Source organism: Bubalus kerabau, chromosome 13 (genome assembly GCF_029407905.1).
Source record: "Bubalus kerabau isolate K-KA32 ecotype Philippines breed swamp buffalo chromosome 13, PCC_UOA_SB_1v2, whole genome shotgun sequence".
Classification (NCBI taxonomy): Eukaryota; Metazoa; Chordata; class Mammalia; order Artiodactyla; family Bovidae; genus Bubalus; species Bubalus kerabau.
Window position 1 is genome coordinate 52,227,663 of NC_073636.1, and position 18,235 is coordinate 52,245,897.

The 18,235-nt window shown below is 43.2% G+C and overlaps 2 protein-coding genes across 3 annotated transcripts in view; one reads left to right on the forward strand and one right to left on the reverse strand.

Moving 5' to 3' along the window:
• ATRN (attractin) overlaps positions 1-2,647 on the reverse strand; it is a 189,079-nt gene extending 186,432 nt beyond the window's left edge. For both annotated transcript variants that reach the window (XM_055544325.1, XM_055544326.1), the window contains exon 1: positions 2,170-2,647. In XM_055544325.1, the coding sequence (XP_055400300.1) occupies positions 2,170-2,540 (371 nt within the window). In that variant the 5' untranslated portion in view covers positions 2,541-2,647. The remainder of the gene's footprint in view (positions 1-2,169) is intronic.
• An 8,421-nt stretch (positions 2,648-11,068) lies between these two features.
• The window catches only part of DNAAF9 (dynein axonemal assembly factor 9), a 220,709-nt gene continuing 213,542 nt past the window's right edge, over positions 11,069-18,235 (forward strand). The window contains exon 1 of the mRNA XM_055544328.1: positions 11,069-12,047. The gene's annotated coding sequence lies outside the window, so the exon portion shown is untranslated. The remainder of the gene's footprint in view (positions 12,048-18,235) is intronic.

Genomic DNA, 18,235 nt, shown 5'->3' on the forward strand with positions numbered 1-18,235 from the left:
CCCACTGCCTACTAATGCATCCTAAATTTTCAGAACTTGAAAAATTCCCTTCTGACCCAACTATCCATTCACTTGATCATGGACGTGCTCAAATTCAAAATGCTTTGGTCCCATCTTCAAAGGCCATTCCTGCTCTGGCTCCAATCTGTAATGACTGTAATGTCATAAAAACAAGATGAATAATGCTATTCTACTGCTCACAGGCTAAAGGTCAGAACTTTCAAACCAACCAACAGGGCTCCACGTGGCCTGGTTCCTGCTTATTCCTTCAGTCTTGCCATGCTTACCTTTGTTCTCTCTGCTCCAGCCACTTGGCTTTCTATCCATTCTGAAATGATCCCTCTCATCTCCAAGCCTCTGTACACACCGGCCCTTTAGCAGACCACCTCCCATGTAGGTAGTGGGATTTCACCCTTCAGATCGCAACTCAAAAGCCACTTATTCAAACACTAACCTTACTTTTCCAAACTAAATCAAGTCCTCCATTTGCTCCCTTCTCTTCACTTTCATAGCTTTAAGAAAAATGGTAAGAAATTGATTACTACTCGCAAACTAGAATGTAAGCTATAGAGCTGGACTGTGTCTGTCTTGTTAACCACTGTAATTTCATAACATAATCCAAAGTTACCCTCAACAAGTTGTTGTAGATTAATGTAGTTCATGAGCCAGAATTATATTACCCAGAACCCTAAGTAAAGGTACAAGGCTGGCCATACTGTACGAATCTATTTTGAAATCACTTGATTTCTCCATAAACAACAAAGAGCTCATCTCCACAATGTTCTCCAAGTTCCTTTGAAGATATGACATTACATGAGCCTATAATTCTACTGTTCGAAACTTCTCTCTCGCATTTCTCCTCTATATACCCTGACACTAGAATATTTCACTTCTGGTCTCCATAATTTTGTTTGCATCCTTCGTTCCATCTGGAATTTCTTTTTCCAGCTCCACATTTCCAATCCTACTTATCCTCAAAAGTTCAAAATCAGTGTCATCTCCTCCTCAAAATATCCCTGCATTCCCTCAGCTAATCATACCTTCTCCACTCCTGAATTACCACAGGTTCTCCTTTGCTTCATTCAGGTCTCAGATCAAATGTCACTTCAAATGAGTGCCTTCTCCTAAAGTTACCAACTGGTTATAATTCTCTACCCTGTCTTATTTTCTTGACAGCGTTTACCATAAAATTGTTATTTTATTTCGTCTGTTTACTTCTTAACTGTCTGTCTCCCTTCTAGAATGTGAGATCTATGAGAGTAGGGACCCTGTCTGTCTTGTTCTCCCTATTTCCCCACTCCTCCACATTTGACATCGAAAACGTCCAGCAAATATCAGCCAAAGACATGTAGTCCTTATGATTAGGGTTATCTATGCAACAGATTTTTCTCTAGCTATATTCCAAACTCCTTGTGGACCAGACCAAAGTCTGCCTAATCTATTTGTATTATCCAGCAATCCTTGCACAACGAAAGCAAATAATAGTTACTACTAATTAATGAACGATCTCTCCAAGAGGTACTGCCCTGAACCAGGCCAACTCAGAACTCCACATTCTCCAGAAACCAGGGCAAATAGGAACCTCCTTCGACGCCCTCTCCACGACAGATCTTGTTCCAATCGGCCTCCAGTGAGCGTCCAAAAGCTAGTTTCTTTACTTCCTTTAGCCAGTAACCACTGATTCTTCTCTACTATCTCACAGTCCAACCCGTTTCCCTTCTATCTCCAGACGACAAATCTCTCCAAGGGCCCTGTGTCTTCAGAGTACCCCACCATCTCCAGTAAGTCCAGGAACTCATCAGACCCTGGAGAACGAGGGGATGTTCAAAAGAAGTGTTAAGGTAGGCTAGCCTTCTCACCTTTTCCTTTACCTCGTTTTTTCCGAAAGAGGCCCAGTTTCAGAGATTGACTTTGATACTCTTCGTAATCGTAAGCTTTCGTCCCACGTAGCTTTCGTCCCTTTGGGGTGCCCCCACCCTTGCCTAGCACCTTTTCAACTTCTAGTACCGAAGACCCCAGGCCAGAGACGAAGATCTTCCCGGAAGCAAGTGGTCCTGAAACACGATGGGGCAGCCCTCCTCTCCCCACTTTCTGTGGGGCATCCGCCTCCAGCCTGGGGCCGTCTTGAGCGACCCTTAGCCTCGACCTCCGATACTACCTCCCACTCACCTGAAGCGGCCCCCGCAGTGCTGGCATTGCTCGCCCACCCAGCCGGCGGGGCAGACACACTGGCCGGTGCCAGGGTTGCAGCGGCCGCCGTTGACACAGGGCCGGTCACATTCCTTGGCCTCGGCTGCGGCTGAGCCCGACACCGCCGCCGCTGCCGCCGCGGCCTCAGCCGCCCAGGGAAGTAGCAGCAGCGGCGGGAGCAGCAGCAGCAGCAGGCGCCGCCGCCGCCGTGGGAGGCGCAGCCCGGTCCGCAGCCCCGGCCTTCCAGCTCTAGTCGCGTCCCAGTCCCGACACCGCCTGCCGTTCCTGCTCGTGGGCGCTGGTGTCACCACGGTCCTCCTCAGCCTCGCCTCAGTCGCCGCCGCCACCATCTTCCCGGGGCTGAGACGGTGTCCCGTGAACACATATACCCACAAACACACGCACACACACCGCACGGCCGGCTCAGCTTCGCCTGGCCGTGCGGGGCGGGACTGTGCGGACGGTGGCTCGGGCGGTCAATCCTGAGGGCGGGGCCAGAGCGGCGCGGGAGGCGGGGCCGGGGCGTGCGTGCGTGCGTGGGCGGAGCGCGCGAACTAGCGTCATCTGGAACGCGCTTCCCCGAAAGCGGCTCTGTAACGCAACGTGTAGGGCTTAAGGAGTTCTTCTGCCTGCCTCCCTCGACCTTGGTGTCCAGGAGCTCTCGCGGTCTAGTTCTATTCATTCGCTTCGCATGGCCGCGCCTGGGTAGCAGTTCTGAAGCACCCTGTTCCCGTTGGTTGCCAGGAGCCAGTCGCTTCTTAAGCCAAGCCGGCCGAGTTGAGCGCTGCTGTCCAGGGACCCTGGCTCCAATCATCACTCTACCCCAAGTTTCGCTGCAGGGCAGAAGGGACCTAGGAATCTGAGTCGTGATGTGGTACTAGCTGCGGTACTGAAGGAGTGCTGCGAGCCTCTGCTTTGACCTTTGTAATACAGTGTTAACGAAGCAACATGTGTGTTAAGAACCTATGGTCAGTGAATGCCTAGAACTGAAGACACACAGCAAGGCTTTCCTTGATACAGCCTGATTCAGTAGCAAACCAGACCCCGCACCTTTATTTCGGTAGAGGAAGTTTGGGGTCATCTTGTTCCCCACTGTTTGCCCTCCAATCGAAAGGGCAGCATAAAATTAGGAACTGGAGCCTCCCCCTTTTCTGCGTCCCAGCCCGCTTTAAACACACAGATCTGCTCCTAGAGCCCTTCTTGTCAGGTAGTATGTTACTTTGGTAATCGGCAACGAAACATGCCTGCTGGCAGTATAAGCTTGTGTGGTCCCCAACCCTGGAATCTGGACGGACCTGTGACTGGATTTAGCCAAGAAGAAAGAGGACGAAGTGATGATGGGCACGTTCCAGGTCTGAGCCTTAAGAACAACGCAGCAATCCTGATTTTGAGCTCTTGATAGTCCTGAGCTGCAGCTTCTTTTCCACTGTGCCACAAAGAAAGCATTTGGAGGGAAAGTAGGAGCCCAATTAACACCAAGAACTTAGATCCCAGACACAAAAATCTGGTAAATCCATCCCAGCTGCGGGACCAAGTCAATGAAGAAAGAAGCCCTTGTTCCAGCCACCTGGGCGCTTCCACATTACCTAGAACAGAGACAAGTCTTTCCTACTTTGCCTTATCCAAAATCCTGAGAAGTTATACACTGGCTTCTGTTTTAAGCCTCCAAGTTTTAGATAAATTTGTTACTCACCAACAGATAACCAGAACATTGGCTTGTGCTGTGGCAGATACTCCCATGGCAGCTGTCTCAGAGTTTGGGCACCTTGCAGTCCCTAGGAAACAAAGAAAGGCCCTCGCACACTTTTAAGCGTCTCTTCATAGAGCACAGAATTCTAAAATTCTAGGATGTACCTTATATATCCAGGTCCTGACCTTCCTCATTCTGCATCCCCTTGAAGCCTGGTAAAGCTGAACTGTACAACAGCCCGCTCTCCACCCATGCATCCCTCCTATTCTTACATGAAACTGGTGCTCAGCCTAGGCCCTAGCACTGATATTCTGGTTTGTAGGTTGTGTTTTTGCTACAGTGTCCTACATGGGGATAAGTATGGATGAGACAGGAAAATGGAATATGTGGCCCTATCATGGGTCAGGTTGACATGCAGCCATGCCTTGGCTTCAGGAAGCAATGTTCCTCCAGGCCAGAAATGGAACCAGCCTATTCCACCACTCCCCACAGCAAGACTGAGCCCAGGGTGAGAAGTTTCACATGACTTTCCCAACGCATGAGGTTAACAGGAAATGGCTTGCATCTATACAACAGCAGTATAACTATTTTCGCTTCAAAGCTCTCAAACCTTGCTGCAACAAACATTCTTTTTCTTACTTCCTTAATTTATTCCCTCCTCTAGTTCTTTTTCCTTAGCCTTCAAACATGCTCAAATTATCTTGTCCTTAAAAAACAAACAAAATATTTTCTTGTGAAGGGAAGTATTGATATTTTCTTTCTAAGGAGGAAGAAGCCATACTGTTGTCAGAGTCCGCTATACTTTATGTATGATGCATTAAAGATGGCTACAGATTCTTTTACAGTCTTTCAGTGGAAAGATGGGGACTAATCCCCCAGTCCTTGAATCTGGGGTGGCCTTCGTGATTTGTTTAATCAACAGACTATGATAGAAATGATGGGCAGAGAATTTGAGTTTAGGTCATAGGAAGTTTTTCAGTTTCCTCCTAAGTAGCTCAGAGCACATACTCTTAGGAAATCCAGCTGCCTTAAAAGAAGTCGAGCTACTCTGAGACTTCAGTTCAGTTGCTCAGCCGTGTCTGATTCTTTGCAACCCCATGGACTGCAGCATGCGAGGCTTTCCTGTCCTTCACCATCTCCCTGAATTTGCTTAAACTCATGTCCATCAAGTCGGTGATGCCATCCAACTATCCCATCCTCTGTCATCCCCTTCTCCTCCTGCCTTCAATCTTTCCCAGCATCAGGGTATTTTTCAATGAGTCAACGCTTTGCACTAGGTGGCCAAAGTATTGGAGCTTCAGCATCAGTCCTTCCGATGAATATTCAGGGTTGATTTCCTTTAAGATTGACTGGCTTGATATCCTCGCTGTCCAAGGACCTCTCAAGAGTCTTCTCCAAAACCACAGTTCAAAAGCATCAATTCTTCAGCATGCAACCTTTTTTATTGTCCAGCTCTCACATCCGTACATGACTCCTGGAAAAACCATAGTCATCTATATATAATTCTGAGTGGGTTCTGGTACTATAACATCCAGTCACTCATAATGAAAGGGATCACTGCCGCTCTAAAAATACATATGCAGGACTCCTTATGCCTTATCACCTAGATTCTGTAGCTATTCTACCTGAAATCCCATGCCACCTTTTTCTCCACTAGTCTTTATCAAGGCAGCTACCTCCAGGTCCCAAAAAAGTTAATGTCAGTAGTCAAGAATTCTTAGTCTATGATATGGAACTAACTGTTCTAAGTTCAGACTCTTAAATAACATAGTTCTTAACAGCTGCACGGCCAACGTTATTTGCCACTAAGATGGTGTGAAGTAGCCTCTGCTAGTTTTTTGGGCTTTTGTTTTTTTCCCTCAAGAAAAGCATTCTCTCTGTGTGGTCCTTTTGATCTCTCTGATTTCAAGTCATCAGTTTCTATATCTTTGCTTGCATTATAGCATTGTCTCCAGGTCATGGACATGAATGATTTTTTTTATAATTTTTAATTTATGCAATGTCTTAGGTCCATTTCCCCAGGAGCAGAGCCTGAAATAGAATTTGAGTGTACAATTTATTGGGGGAGTACTCAGGAGAAAGACAATGAAAGAAGCAGGGAAGGTAGCTGATCAAGGATGCAGTCTCATCTGGAACTTCAGCCTGATCGTATGGAGAGTTATGGAGCATGAATTGTACCACAGAGTTGATCCCACCCTGAGACAAAACGGCCAGCATTTTGTACACATGTTTCATTTAGCAGCCTTCACTCAGCAGTAAGACGGATCCAGTAAAGGAAATTGGAAGGGGTAGCAGCAGTTTACTATGTACCGTGAATATTTACTGAGCATTATATACCAAGGAGGAATGCTCCCCTGGTAAGATCAATCTGATTAGCTGTCTGACATTCCCTAAGCATCAAAAGACCTTGCTCTGAACTGTTTGAAATATCAATATATTTTAGTATGCCAAAGGTCTTTTAATCTACTAAACTATCTACATGAAATGAAGCAATTCCCTGATTACAGATGGCAGGATCTTACCTAACTGGTTAAGTTCTATATTGCCTAAGGAAAAGACTGATCCTGAAACTTTCCAATAATCACAGCTGGGAGGGTTCTAGGAATGAAGCTCAGTTGGGTAGCAGCTCCCATATGAGGGATAGATCAACCTACAAACATAAGATCCCAATAATCCTTAGCAGGGTCTAAGGGAAAGTATTTAGGGACGCTTGACCTGGGAGCACAGAGCTATGGCAGAGCTCCTAGTGGCCTCCATAAACAAGCCCCACAAATATAAACTGGCCTTTATATCAGCTCAAGGGACAAAATCCAGTCTTGGGAAGAAATAACCAATTTAAATGCAGAGGTCTTGAAATTTCTATTAGACGAACACGCCCACTTCCTCAAATTTTTACAGTAGAGAACTAAAAAGCTTCTCCTGTGTGTAGATTAAATGTTATGAAAACAGTAATAGCATTAAAAGACAATTGTCCTTGCTGAATAGTATACCCATGATGAATGACGTCAAATTAGAGCTTCCCAAAACTAAAGCCATTTCCCCTCAGGTTTATTGAGATATGATTACATAACAGCAGTGTATACATTTTAGGTGAAAAGCATGATGATTTCATTTTCATACATCAAGAAATGATTATCACAATAAATTTAGTAGAACATCTATCATCTCATATAGATATAAAATTAAAGAAACAGAAAAAATAATTTTCGTTATAGTCAGAATTCTTAGGATTTACCTTCTTAACAATTTTCATATATAACACACAAGAGAGTTTACTATGTTAATCATGTTGCATCTTACATTTGTAGCACTTATTTATCTTATATGTGGAAGTCTGTACCTTTTGAATGCCTTCAATCCAATTCCACCCTCCTCCAACAACCTCCTCCTCTGATAACCACAAATTCGATCTCTTTTATGATAAATTTATTTGTTTTTGAAGTATAATTGACCAGAAACACTGTATTAGTTCCTAGTGTACAACTTAGTGATTGGTATTTCTATAGCTTCCAAAAAGACCACCATGATAAGTCTCAGTACCATCTATCGCCATAATGGTATTATATTATTATTGACTGCTTTCCCCACACTGTACATTCCATTGTTGTTGTTTAGTCACTTTGCTACCCATGGACTGCAGCAGACCAGGCTTCCCTGTCCTTCATTATCTCCCAGAGTTTGCCTAGACTCATGTTCATTGAGTTGATGATGCCATCCAACCATGTCATCCTCTGTCACCTCTTCTCCTCTTGCCCTCAATCTTTCCCAGCATCAGGGTCTTTTCCAATGAGTCAGCTCTTCACATCAGGTGGCCAAAATACTGGAGCTTCAGCTTAAGGATCAGTCCCTCCAATGAATATTCAGGACTGATTTCCTTTAGGACTGACTGGTTTGATCTCCTTGCAGTCCAAGGGACTCTCAAAGAGTCTTCTCCAACACCACAGTTCAAAAGCATCAGTTCTTCAACACTCAGCCTTCTTTATGGTCCAACTCTTATATCCATACATGACTACTGGAAAAATCATAGCTTTGACTATTTGGAACTTTGTCAGCAAAGTGATATCTCTGCTTTTTAATATGCTGTCTAGGTTGGTCATAGCTTTTCTTCCAAGGAGCAAGCGTCTTTTAATTTCATGGCTACAGTCACCATCTACAGTGATTTTAGAGCCCAAGAAAATCTCTCACTGTTTCCATTGTTTTCCCATCTATTTGCCATGAAGTGATGCAACAGATGCCATGATCTTAGTTTTTTTGAATGTTGAGTTTTAAGCCAGCTTTTTCACTCTTCTGTTTTAATCAAGAGGCTCTTTAGTTCCTCTTCGCTTTCTTCCATAATGGTGGTGTCATCTGCATATCTGAGGTTATTGATATTTCTCCTGGCAATCTTGATTCCAGCTTGTGCTTCATCCAGCCCAGCGTTTTGCATGATGTACTCTGCATAGAAGTTAAATAAGCAAGATGACAGTATACAGCCTTGACGTACTCCTTTCCCAATTTTTAACCAGTCTATTGTTCCATGTCTGGTTCTAACTGTTGCTTCTTAATCTGCATACAGATTTCTCAGGAGGCAAGTAAGGTGGTCCGGTATTCCCATCTCTTGAAGAATTTTCCACCGTTTGTCATGATCCACACAAAGGCTTTAGCGTGGTCAATGAAGCAGAAGTAGATGTGTTTCTGAAATTCTCTTGCTTTTTCTGTGATCCAGGGAATGTTGACAATTTGATCTCTTGTTCCTCTGCCTTTCCTAAATCCAGTTTGTACATCTGTAAGTTCTTGGTTCATGTACTATTGGAGCCTAGCTTGAAGGGTTTTGAGCATTGTCTTGCTAGCATGTGAAATAAGCACAATTGTATGGTAGTTTGAACCTTTTTTGGCATTGCCCTTCTTTGGGATTGGAATGAAAACTGACCTTTTCCAGTCCTGTGGCCACTGCTGAGTTTTTCAAATTTGCTTATATATTGAGTGCAGAACTTTAACAGCATCATCTTTTAGGATTTTAAATAGCTCAACTGGAATTCCTCCTAGCTTCGTTCATAGTAGTGCTTCCTAAGGCCCAGTTGACTTCACACTCGGGATGTCTGGCTCTAGATGAGTGACCAGACCATCATGGTTATCTCGGTCATTAAGATCACTTTTGTGCAGTTCTTCTCTATATTCTTGCCACTTCTTAATTTCTTCTGTTTCGGTTTGGTCCTTAGTATTTCTGTCCTTTATTGTTCCCATCTTTGCATGAACTGTTCCCTTGGTATCTCTAATTTTCTTGAAGAGATCTCTAGTCTTTCCTGTTCTATTGTTTTCCTCTATTTCTTTGCATATTCATACCTGTGACATTTATTTTGTAACTGCAAGGTTTTCCTTCTTAATCTCCCTCACCTATTCTTCTCCTCCTCCCACCCCACTCCTGAAGCTACCCTTTTTGATAAAACTTCTCAGAATTATAGGTAACAACCTGTATTAGTTTTCTGTGAGTCCTATAACAAATCATCAAAAACTTGGTAGCAAAAACAACAGGAATTTATTCCCTTACATTTCTGGGTTTCAGCAGGGCTGCATTCCCTCTGGAGACTTTAGGGGAGAATCCTTCCTTGACTGTTCTAGCTTCTAGTGGCTATTGGCATTCCTTGTCCTCCTTGGCTTGCGGCCAGATCACTCCAATTTTTCTCATCACGTTGTCTTCTCTGGGTTCTCTTCTATGTGTATCTTTTATAAGTACCATTGTTATTAGACCTAGGGCCCACCTAGGTAATCCAGAATGATCTCGTTATCTCAAAATCCTTAATTAATTTCATCTACAAAGACCCTTTTCCAAATACACTAACATTCATGGGTTCTTGGGCAAGAATGTGGACAAATCTTATGGGGCACCACTGTTCAGCCCTATACATGAAATCAACTCATTCAGTTTATTCATTTATGCAGCTAGTATTTATTGAGTGACTGCTATGAACTAAAGATTGATCTAGGCTCTGGAGAGGCAGCAGTGAAAAAACATAGAAAATCCTCACATCCATCAGAATGGCTACTATCAAATAAACAAACAAAATACAGAAAATAACAAATGACAAGAATATGGAGAAATTGGAACCTTTGTGCACCCTTAACATGAATGTAAAATGGTACAGCTGTTATGGTGAATGGTTTGGCAGTTCTTGGAAACTTTAAAAATAGAATTACCATACGGGCCAGCAATATCATTTGTGGGTGTGTATGTATATATATGTATATATACATGCAAAATAATTGAAAGCAGGATCTTGAAGAGATATTTGTACACTCATGTTCACTGCAACATTATTTTTGTACAATAGCCGAAAAGGTAGAAGCAATCCAGGCATCCATCAGTGGATGAGTGGATAAATAAAATGTGGTAAATAAGTACAGTGGAATAATATTCAGCCTTAAAGAGGAAAGAAATTTTGACATATGCTACAACATGGATGAATCTTGAAGACATTATGTTAAATGAAATAAGTCAGCCACAATCATGTATGATTCCTCTAACGTAAGGTAACTCTGGGGAGGAGAAAGTGGGCCCTGGTTATTTAATAGATACAGAGTTTGAGTTTTGCAAGATGAAAAAGTTCTGGACAACAATATGAACCTACTTAACACTACTGAACTGTATACTTAGAAATGTAAAGAGGAACTTCCCTGGTGGTCCAGTGGTTAAGAATCTACTTTCCAATGCAGTGGACACAGGTTCAATCCCTGGTCAGGAACTAAAATCCCATGTTTTGGAGCAACTAAGCCCACACACTGCAGTTACTGAGCTGGCACACCTCAACTAGAAAGAAACCTGTGTGCTGCAACTGAGACCTGATACAGCCAAAAATAAATGAATAAATGTAGTTTTAAAAACCAGTTAAGATGATAAATTTTATGATATGTGTTTTTTTAAAGCCACAGTTAAACAATTTTAAAATTGTGTTTAAAAAATTCCCTTAGAACAGCTAATTAGGTGGCTACAGAGATAGAGACATATAGATTTTTTTTTTTTTTCAGGCCACACCACTTGACTTCCAGAATCTTAGTTCCCTGACCAGGGATTAAGCCCTAGCCCCAGCAGTCAAACTGCCAAGTTCTAACCACTGGACCTCTAGAGAAGCCCCTCACCTGACTTCTTACACTATAGATTAGTTTTGCTATTTTTTTACTTTATGTAAATGTAATGCTACAATATGGACTCTTTTGTGACTGTCTTTTACTTAGCATTATGTTTATGAGTATCACCTGTATTGCTGTATATAGTAGCTCATTTTTTTTTTTCACTTCTCTACGATGAGCAGAGTAGGAATCTCACACAGGTCTCCTGATGAACATATTTTCATGTTTCTGTTGGGTACAGAAGATATACTGATGAATGTTTAACGACCAGCTTGCTAGGGGGAAAAAGCCTTCAGGTGTAGCATTTGTTGATTCCTACGGTGTAAATACTCCCATCATGACCTATTTCAGGCTACCAACATGATGTCACTGAAAGTGGTGCCAGGAAGCCATGCACAGAACCTGCTCCCACAAGCCAGTGGGAATCAGCTCCGGCACCATGAATGCCTAGAACCCTACCAAGAAACAGATTCCAGAACAGAATTAGTGCAAGAGACTTATTAGGGGAAACACCTGTGAAAGATAACAAGCAAGGAAGCAAGACAAGGCAAGGAGAGGATTCAGACTGGAATAAAACTCTGACAGCTGTGAAGGAAGGGGGAAGGAAGGGTTGGTTAAGAAGAGTCTCAGACTGAAGGCAGATGCAAGCAAGCCTTGTCTGGTCCGACGGGGAGCGCTGAAGGCAAAGGTGCTGATTGGAGTGGTCCTGAATCTCATAGTATGAGGACTCCACTAGCGCCAGGGCGGTGGTGGAGCCAGAACATGGCAGCTGGGCTGCCAGTTACACGCCACACAGCAGGAGCTCCAAGCACTGTATTTTCACAACCTTCACAGCTGACGGTATTCCCTTGTGCCACCTGCCTGGAGATGAGTGGGATGGCTTCTCAATCAGTGTCCTCTCTAGACATCCTACTTTTCACAAGTTGGATGAACAACTCCGACTTGTTTGAAAGCTAGACTGGCCACTTAAGACTGAATAAACCCTAGGTCCCTTGGGTAACTCAGTGAAAAAAGAGAGAGAGATTCTAGAGGAAGACATCAGATTTCCTCCTAGTAAGAGCAGGTAAGTGTTCTAATTATTAATTGAAGTAATAGGAGTTGACAATATTTTATTCTTAATTTATTTGTATCTTACTGATTACATAAGGAAAGAATAGAAAAATGGACTTAGAAAAATGGTCAGAAATAGAAACTGGAAAAGAACTTATAATCCAAGTTATAGTTAGCTATTGAACTAAAAGTAATGTGGTGCTTTATAAAAAACTGTCCACAAATTCTGTGATACTCCCTTTATCTTTATAAGTTGGAGTTTAGTTCCTCTCTCTAGAATGTAGGCCAGATTTTAGTGACTCACTTCTAACAAATAGAATGTAGTAGGATGTGACCATACAAGGATAGTCAGTACCCCCACTCCCTTTCTCTCTCCCCACAACCCTTCTCTTTCTCTCTTCACTTGCTTTGGAAAAAGCCAGTCCTCACATCACAAGGTCACTCAAACAGCCTGTGGAGAGGCCCGGATGGTGAGGAATTGAGGCCTCACATCAAGAGCCAGCACGAACTTGCCAGATAGGTGTGTGAGTCAACTTGGAAGTTGATCTTTTAGCCCCAGTCAAGGCTTCAGATGGTGGCTGCCCTGGCCAATATCTTAACTTATCTCTTGAAAAACCCTAGACCAGGATTGCCTAGTCAAGTTGCCCTCAGATTTCTGACCCACAGAACCCATGAGAATAATAAATTGTTATTGTAACCCCCTAGATCTGGGGGTAATTTATCACATGGCAAAAGAAGCTAAAACAGGCAAAAAGAGTTTGGAAGCCCCCTGCATACAACCAATGCCATAACAGACAATATTAGCATTGAGACAGTATGGCAAACCCATGGAAGATGTGTATTTCCTTATTTCCTGCTCTTGGAGAAGACTTCTCCTCTCCAAGCTGACTCTCATCAAAATTCACTGTCCTGGTGCCACTAGAAACACCATCTCTGTTTCTAGAGCTTGCCCAGGGCCCTAATACAGATTACTGCCAGAGCTGTGATCAAGGCCTTGGATGCCTACACAGAGATCCCCATTTCCTGTTGCTGCTGAGCCACTGGCACTAACTCCATCATCTGAGAAGCCACTGGCAGCAATGCAGACTTCCTAACAGTGAAGTGGTTCTTGCATTCACTTGTACTGTGACTGTGGCAAGAACCCCAAGGTCGGGGAGGAGTGGCAGGTAACCCTTTATGCAAAGCCAGCTGACCAAAAGCCTGGCCTGTGACAAAAGGTGTGGCCCAGATTGTGGTGTTTACCAAGTTAAACAGGCTGAAGCCAGATCAGTGTATCAAAAATGGCTCAAGTAACAGGGAGAGTTCAGCTGTGAACACCAGCAAGTCAGAGCCAAGGGCACGGATTATGGACAAGGTTCAAAGAGGACAGAGAAATGCAAGAGATCCATGGGTCACCTTTGAAGTCTGGGCCTGAGCCATGGTCTGGGCTTCCTCACCTTCAGGCATCTTTTGAAACCATCAGGGCCCTTTCTTCCATGTACATTTCAAGGGAGTCTAAAAGTTTTTTTCATGCTAGGAAAATTCCTCACAGAGTTATCAGGGGTCAGACTTTGCTCCATGCTGGCAAGGAGCTTGAACAATTGTATGTTACTTTAGGTTCCCTCAAAAGAAAGCGCTGAGACAAGTATTCAAGGTTTCTGTGGGATGTAATCCTAGGAAGCAGTAGGGGTGTGGGGAATTCACGCATACAAGGGAAGGAAAAGTCAACACAGAGTGCTAGTTTCGAGGGAAACTCGGAGAAATGGTGTAGGACACAAACTCCACGGAGGCAAGAGGGCTTGAATATTTGAGGGTATTTATACATTGGTAGGGAGAAGGCAATGGCACCCCACTCCAGTACTGTTGCCCGGAAAATCCCATGGATGGAGGAGCCTGGTAGGCTGCAGTCCATGGGGTCGCTAAGAGTCAGACACGACTGAACGACTTCACTTTCACTTTCCACTTTCATGAATTGGAGAAGGAAATGGCAACCCACTCCAGTGTTCTTGCCTGGAGAATCCCATGGATGGAGAAGCCTGGTAGGCTGCAGTCCATGGGGTCGCAGAGTCGGACACGAATGAAGCGACTTAGCAGCAGCAGCAGCAGCAGCAGCATACATTGGTAACAGTATTGCTTCTGTTTTATGTTTTGGTTTTTTGGCTGGGACGCATGTGGTATCTTAGGCTCCCGACCAGGGATAGAACCGCTGCCCGCCCACCGCCCACCCCCACTGGCAGGTGAAGTTTAAACTACTGGACCCGACGGGAAAGTCCAAAACATACACATTTTAAAAATTTTATTCTTTTCCTTTATGGTTTATCTATAAAGCTGTGCTTTTCTGTTTTTGTTTTTGTTTTTTTAATTGACGTATAGTTGATCTACAGTGTATTATCCCTCTTATTTTGCGCCTCCCCCTCCCCCCCCCCCCCGAGTTCCAGAGCCATTCCCATGTAAAGAACGGGGATCGTTGGAGCTGGGAATAGAGACGTGATGGGTCAGGACGCCTTCCTCCCTCTTCTCTCTTTCCCGAAGCTGGACCACCATGCCCACCCTTCGGTCGTCATCCTCCGGTACCAGAGCTCCTCTTCCCCAAGCAGCGCGTCCTCGCCGCTGCGCAGAGCGGTAGCGGCTGGACGGAGGAGCTTGTCTGCTGCTTCTAGTTCTGTGTCTGTCGCTATGCCCTGCGATGACGGGGACTCGAAGCAGACTTCAGAGGGGTGAGTGGAGTTGGTGAGAAGTGGTTGCGTCGTCCTCAGGTTTTTCTCATTTTCATTTTCCAAACGAGCAAACTGGCAACATGTGTGTGGCTGTGAAAAGCAAGGAGATGGTGTGCTGGTTCAGAACAGTGACCCACGCCTGCCCCCAGCTCTGCTGGGGGCCTTTCGGCTGTAGGTGTTGGAAGCGTCAAGGATAATCCATCCTGTTATAAATCCATCATCCATCTTGTCTAAACTTTTCTTGAACACGTTTCTGTGTTCAGCAGGAACAGCCTCTGGTAAGGGCCCAGACATGGGGGAAAGGGAAAAGAGTTATTTGGTGTCAGAAAACTAGTATATCCTTTTTAGTTGGTGTCGTGTAATTCCTTCATTTGGGGTTATAGAAACAAGTCATTACCTGTCAGCATTTATGAGCTTATTCTGTGACAGTTATCAGAGTACATCCTGGGTTTAAATAAATTTTTTTTTTAATCTTTCTAGGAAAAAAAAAGTCTCATACAAGGTCTAATTTATCCCCTGGTAAATTTTTTTTATTGAGGTATAGTTGATGTATGATATTATATAAGTTTCATATATACAACATAATGATTCACCATTTTTAAAGTTTATATTTCAGTTATAGTTATAAAAATATCCCCTGGTAATTTTAATTAGTCTCTTGTAAATCATTGTGCTGTTTAGGACCAGGTTATATCTATTTTGTACATTTTAATCAGTAAGAGGTGAATTTGTTTTAATGGCTGAAATTTAACACCAGGCACATATTAATCTCCTGTTTGTGTATTAGTATTAATCAAACACAACTTCCTGACCCATGCTAATTTTTCTCTACACAGCAGTGATCCCCCTGACTGCCTACATGAATATCTTTATCTTTTTTTTTTTAATGTGGATATTAGGAAAGAGTTCGGAGAAGGAAATGGCAACCCACTCCAGTGTTCTTGCCTAGAGAATCCTGTGGACAGAGGAGCCTGGTGGGCTGCTGTCCATAGGGTCGCACAGAGTCAGACACAACTAAAGCGACTTAGCAGCAGCAGCATACACCAACTGCAGTCAACCATTGAGGGCTGTTAGGGGAAGGGGTGTTAATTATTGTGGTGACCAAAACAGAGTTGTAGATACTGGTTGATCAATCTTTTATTTGTTAATTGGTCACTTAGGTCTCTCTTTGTGAATTGTATCTTCATATCCTTTGCCCATTTTTCTATTAGTTTTTCTATTTATTATTGATTTATATATTTAGACTCTAATTTTTTCTTCATTGTATGTCTGACAAATATCATTTTCCAGATTTTTGGTCAACTTTTCACTTTCTTAACAGTATCACTCAATAGTCCTTGTTTTTAGTGTAGATTAATTTATCCATCTTTATAGTCTTTGCTTTTTAAGTCTTGTTTAAGAAATCTTTTCCTATCTTGAAGTAACAAAGATGATAATTTACCAGGCATTTTTGCTTTTTACAAATAGTCTTTAACACACTTGGAAAGTAATTATTTGATGATGTAATATAGAGATTCAATATTTAACTTTGGTCATGTTAATATGAAGTATCACAGAAATAACAAATGTACACAAAAATAGAATAGTACAACAAACTCAACACCCAGTCTCAACAATTATTAACTTGTTCTAGTTGATCATTGCTGTGGAGCAAATTACTCAGCAAGCTAGAAAATTAAAACAATAATAAACATTCCTTTTCTCACATAGTTTCTGTGGGTCAGGGTTTCAGGAATGACTTAACTGGGTGGTTCTGGCTCAGGCTCTGTCATGAGGCTACAATTATTGGCCAGGGCTGCAGTCATCTGAAACTTCAACTGTGGCTAAAGGATTTATTTTAAGGTGGCTCATACCTATGGCTGGTAAGGTGTTAGTAGGAAGCACTGTTTCTTTTGGCCTGGGCCTCTTCATAGAGCTGTTAGTGTGTCCTAATGGCATGGTGGCTGGCTTTCCACAGAATTAACAGTCTGAGAAACAGCAAGGTAGAAGTTGTAATACTTTTATGATGTAGTCTTGGAAGACACAAAAGATCACTTCTATGACATTATATTCATTAGAAATGAGTCAATAAATCCCACAGACATCCAAGGAGGGGGTGGAGGGAGGGGATTAGGTTCTACCTTTTAATTGGGAAAAAAAAAAAAAAAGAAAAGTCAAGTTGCTCGGTCCTGTCCAACTCTTTGCAACCCCATAGACTGTAGACTGCCAGTCTCCTCTGTCCATGGGATTCTCCAGACAAGAATACTGGAATGGGTTGCCATTTCCTTCTCTGGAAATCTTCCTGACCCAGGGATTGAACCCAGGTCTCCTGCACTGCAGACAGACTCTTTACATTCTGAGCCACCAGGGAAGCCCAATTTTAATTGGAGGATAAGTGCTTTACAATGTTGTGTTGGTTTCTGCTGTACAACATCGCTAATCAGCTGATATACATACACACACACACACACACACACATATATATATATTGCAGGGCAAAGTAATGTCTCTGCTTTTTAATAGGCTGTCGAGGTTGTTCATAACTTTTCTTCCAAGGAATAAGTGTCTTTTAATTTTATGACTCGGAGAAGGCAATGGCACCCTACTCCGGTACTCTTGCCTGGAAAATCCCATGGATGGAGGAGCCTGGTAGGCTGCAGTCCATGGGGTCGCTAAGAGTCAAGACACGACTAAGCAACTTCACTTTCACTTTTCATTTTCATGCATTGGAGAAGGAAATGGCAACCCACTCCCGTGTTCTTGCCTGGAGAATCCCAGGGACGGGGGAGCCTGATTGGCTGCCGTCTATGGGATCGCATAAGGTCGGACACGACTGAAGTGACTTAGCAGTTTCATGGCTGCAGTCACCATCTGCAGTGATTTTGGCGCCCAAAAAAATAAAGTCTCACTGTTTCCATTGTTTCCCCATCTCTTTGCCATGAAGTGATGGGACAGATGCCATGATCTTTGTTTTCTGAATGTTGAGTTTTAAGCCAAATTTTTTACTCTCTTTCACCTTCATCAAGAAGCTCTTTAGTTCTTCTTTGCTTTCTGCCATAAGGGTGGTGTCATCTGTATATCTGAAGTTATTGATATTTCTCCTGGCAATCTTGATTCCAGCTTGTGCTTCACCCAGCTTGGCATTTCGCATGATGTACTCTGCATACAAGTTAAATGAGCTGGGTGACAGTGTACAGCCTTGACGTACTCCTTTTCCGTTTGACACCAGTCCATTGTTCCATGTCCGGTTCTAACTATTGCTTCTTGACCTGCATACAGATTTCTCAGGAGGCAGGTCAGGTGGTCTGGTATTCCCATCTCTTTCAGAATTTTCCGCACTTTGTTGTGATCCACACAGTCAAAGGCTTTGACATAGTCAATAAAGCAGAAGTAGATGTTTTCCTGGAATTCTCTTGCTTTTTTGATGATCCAATGGATGTTGGCAATTTGATCTCTGGATCCTTTTCTAAATTCAGCTTGAAAATCTGGAAGTTCATGGTTCATGTACTGTTGAAGCCTGGCTTGG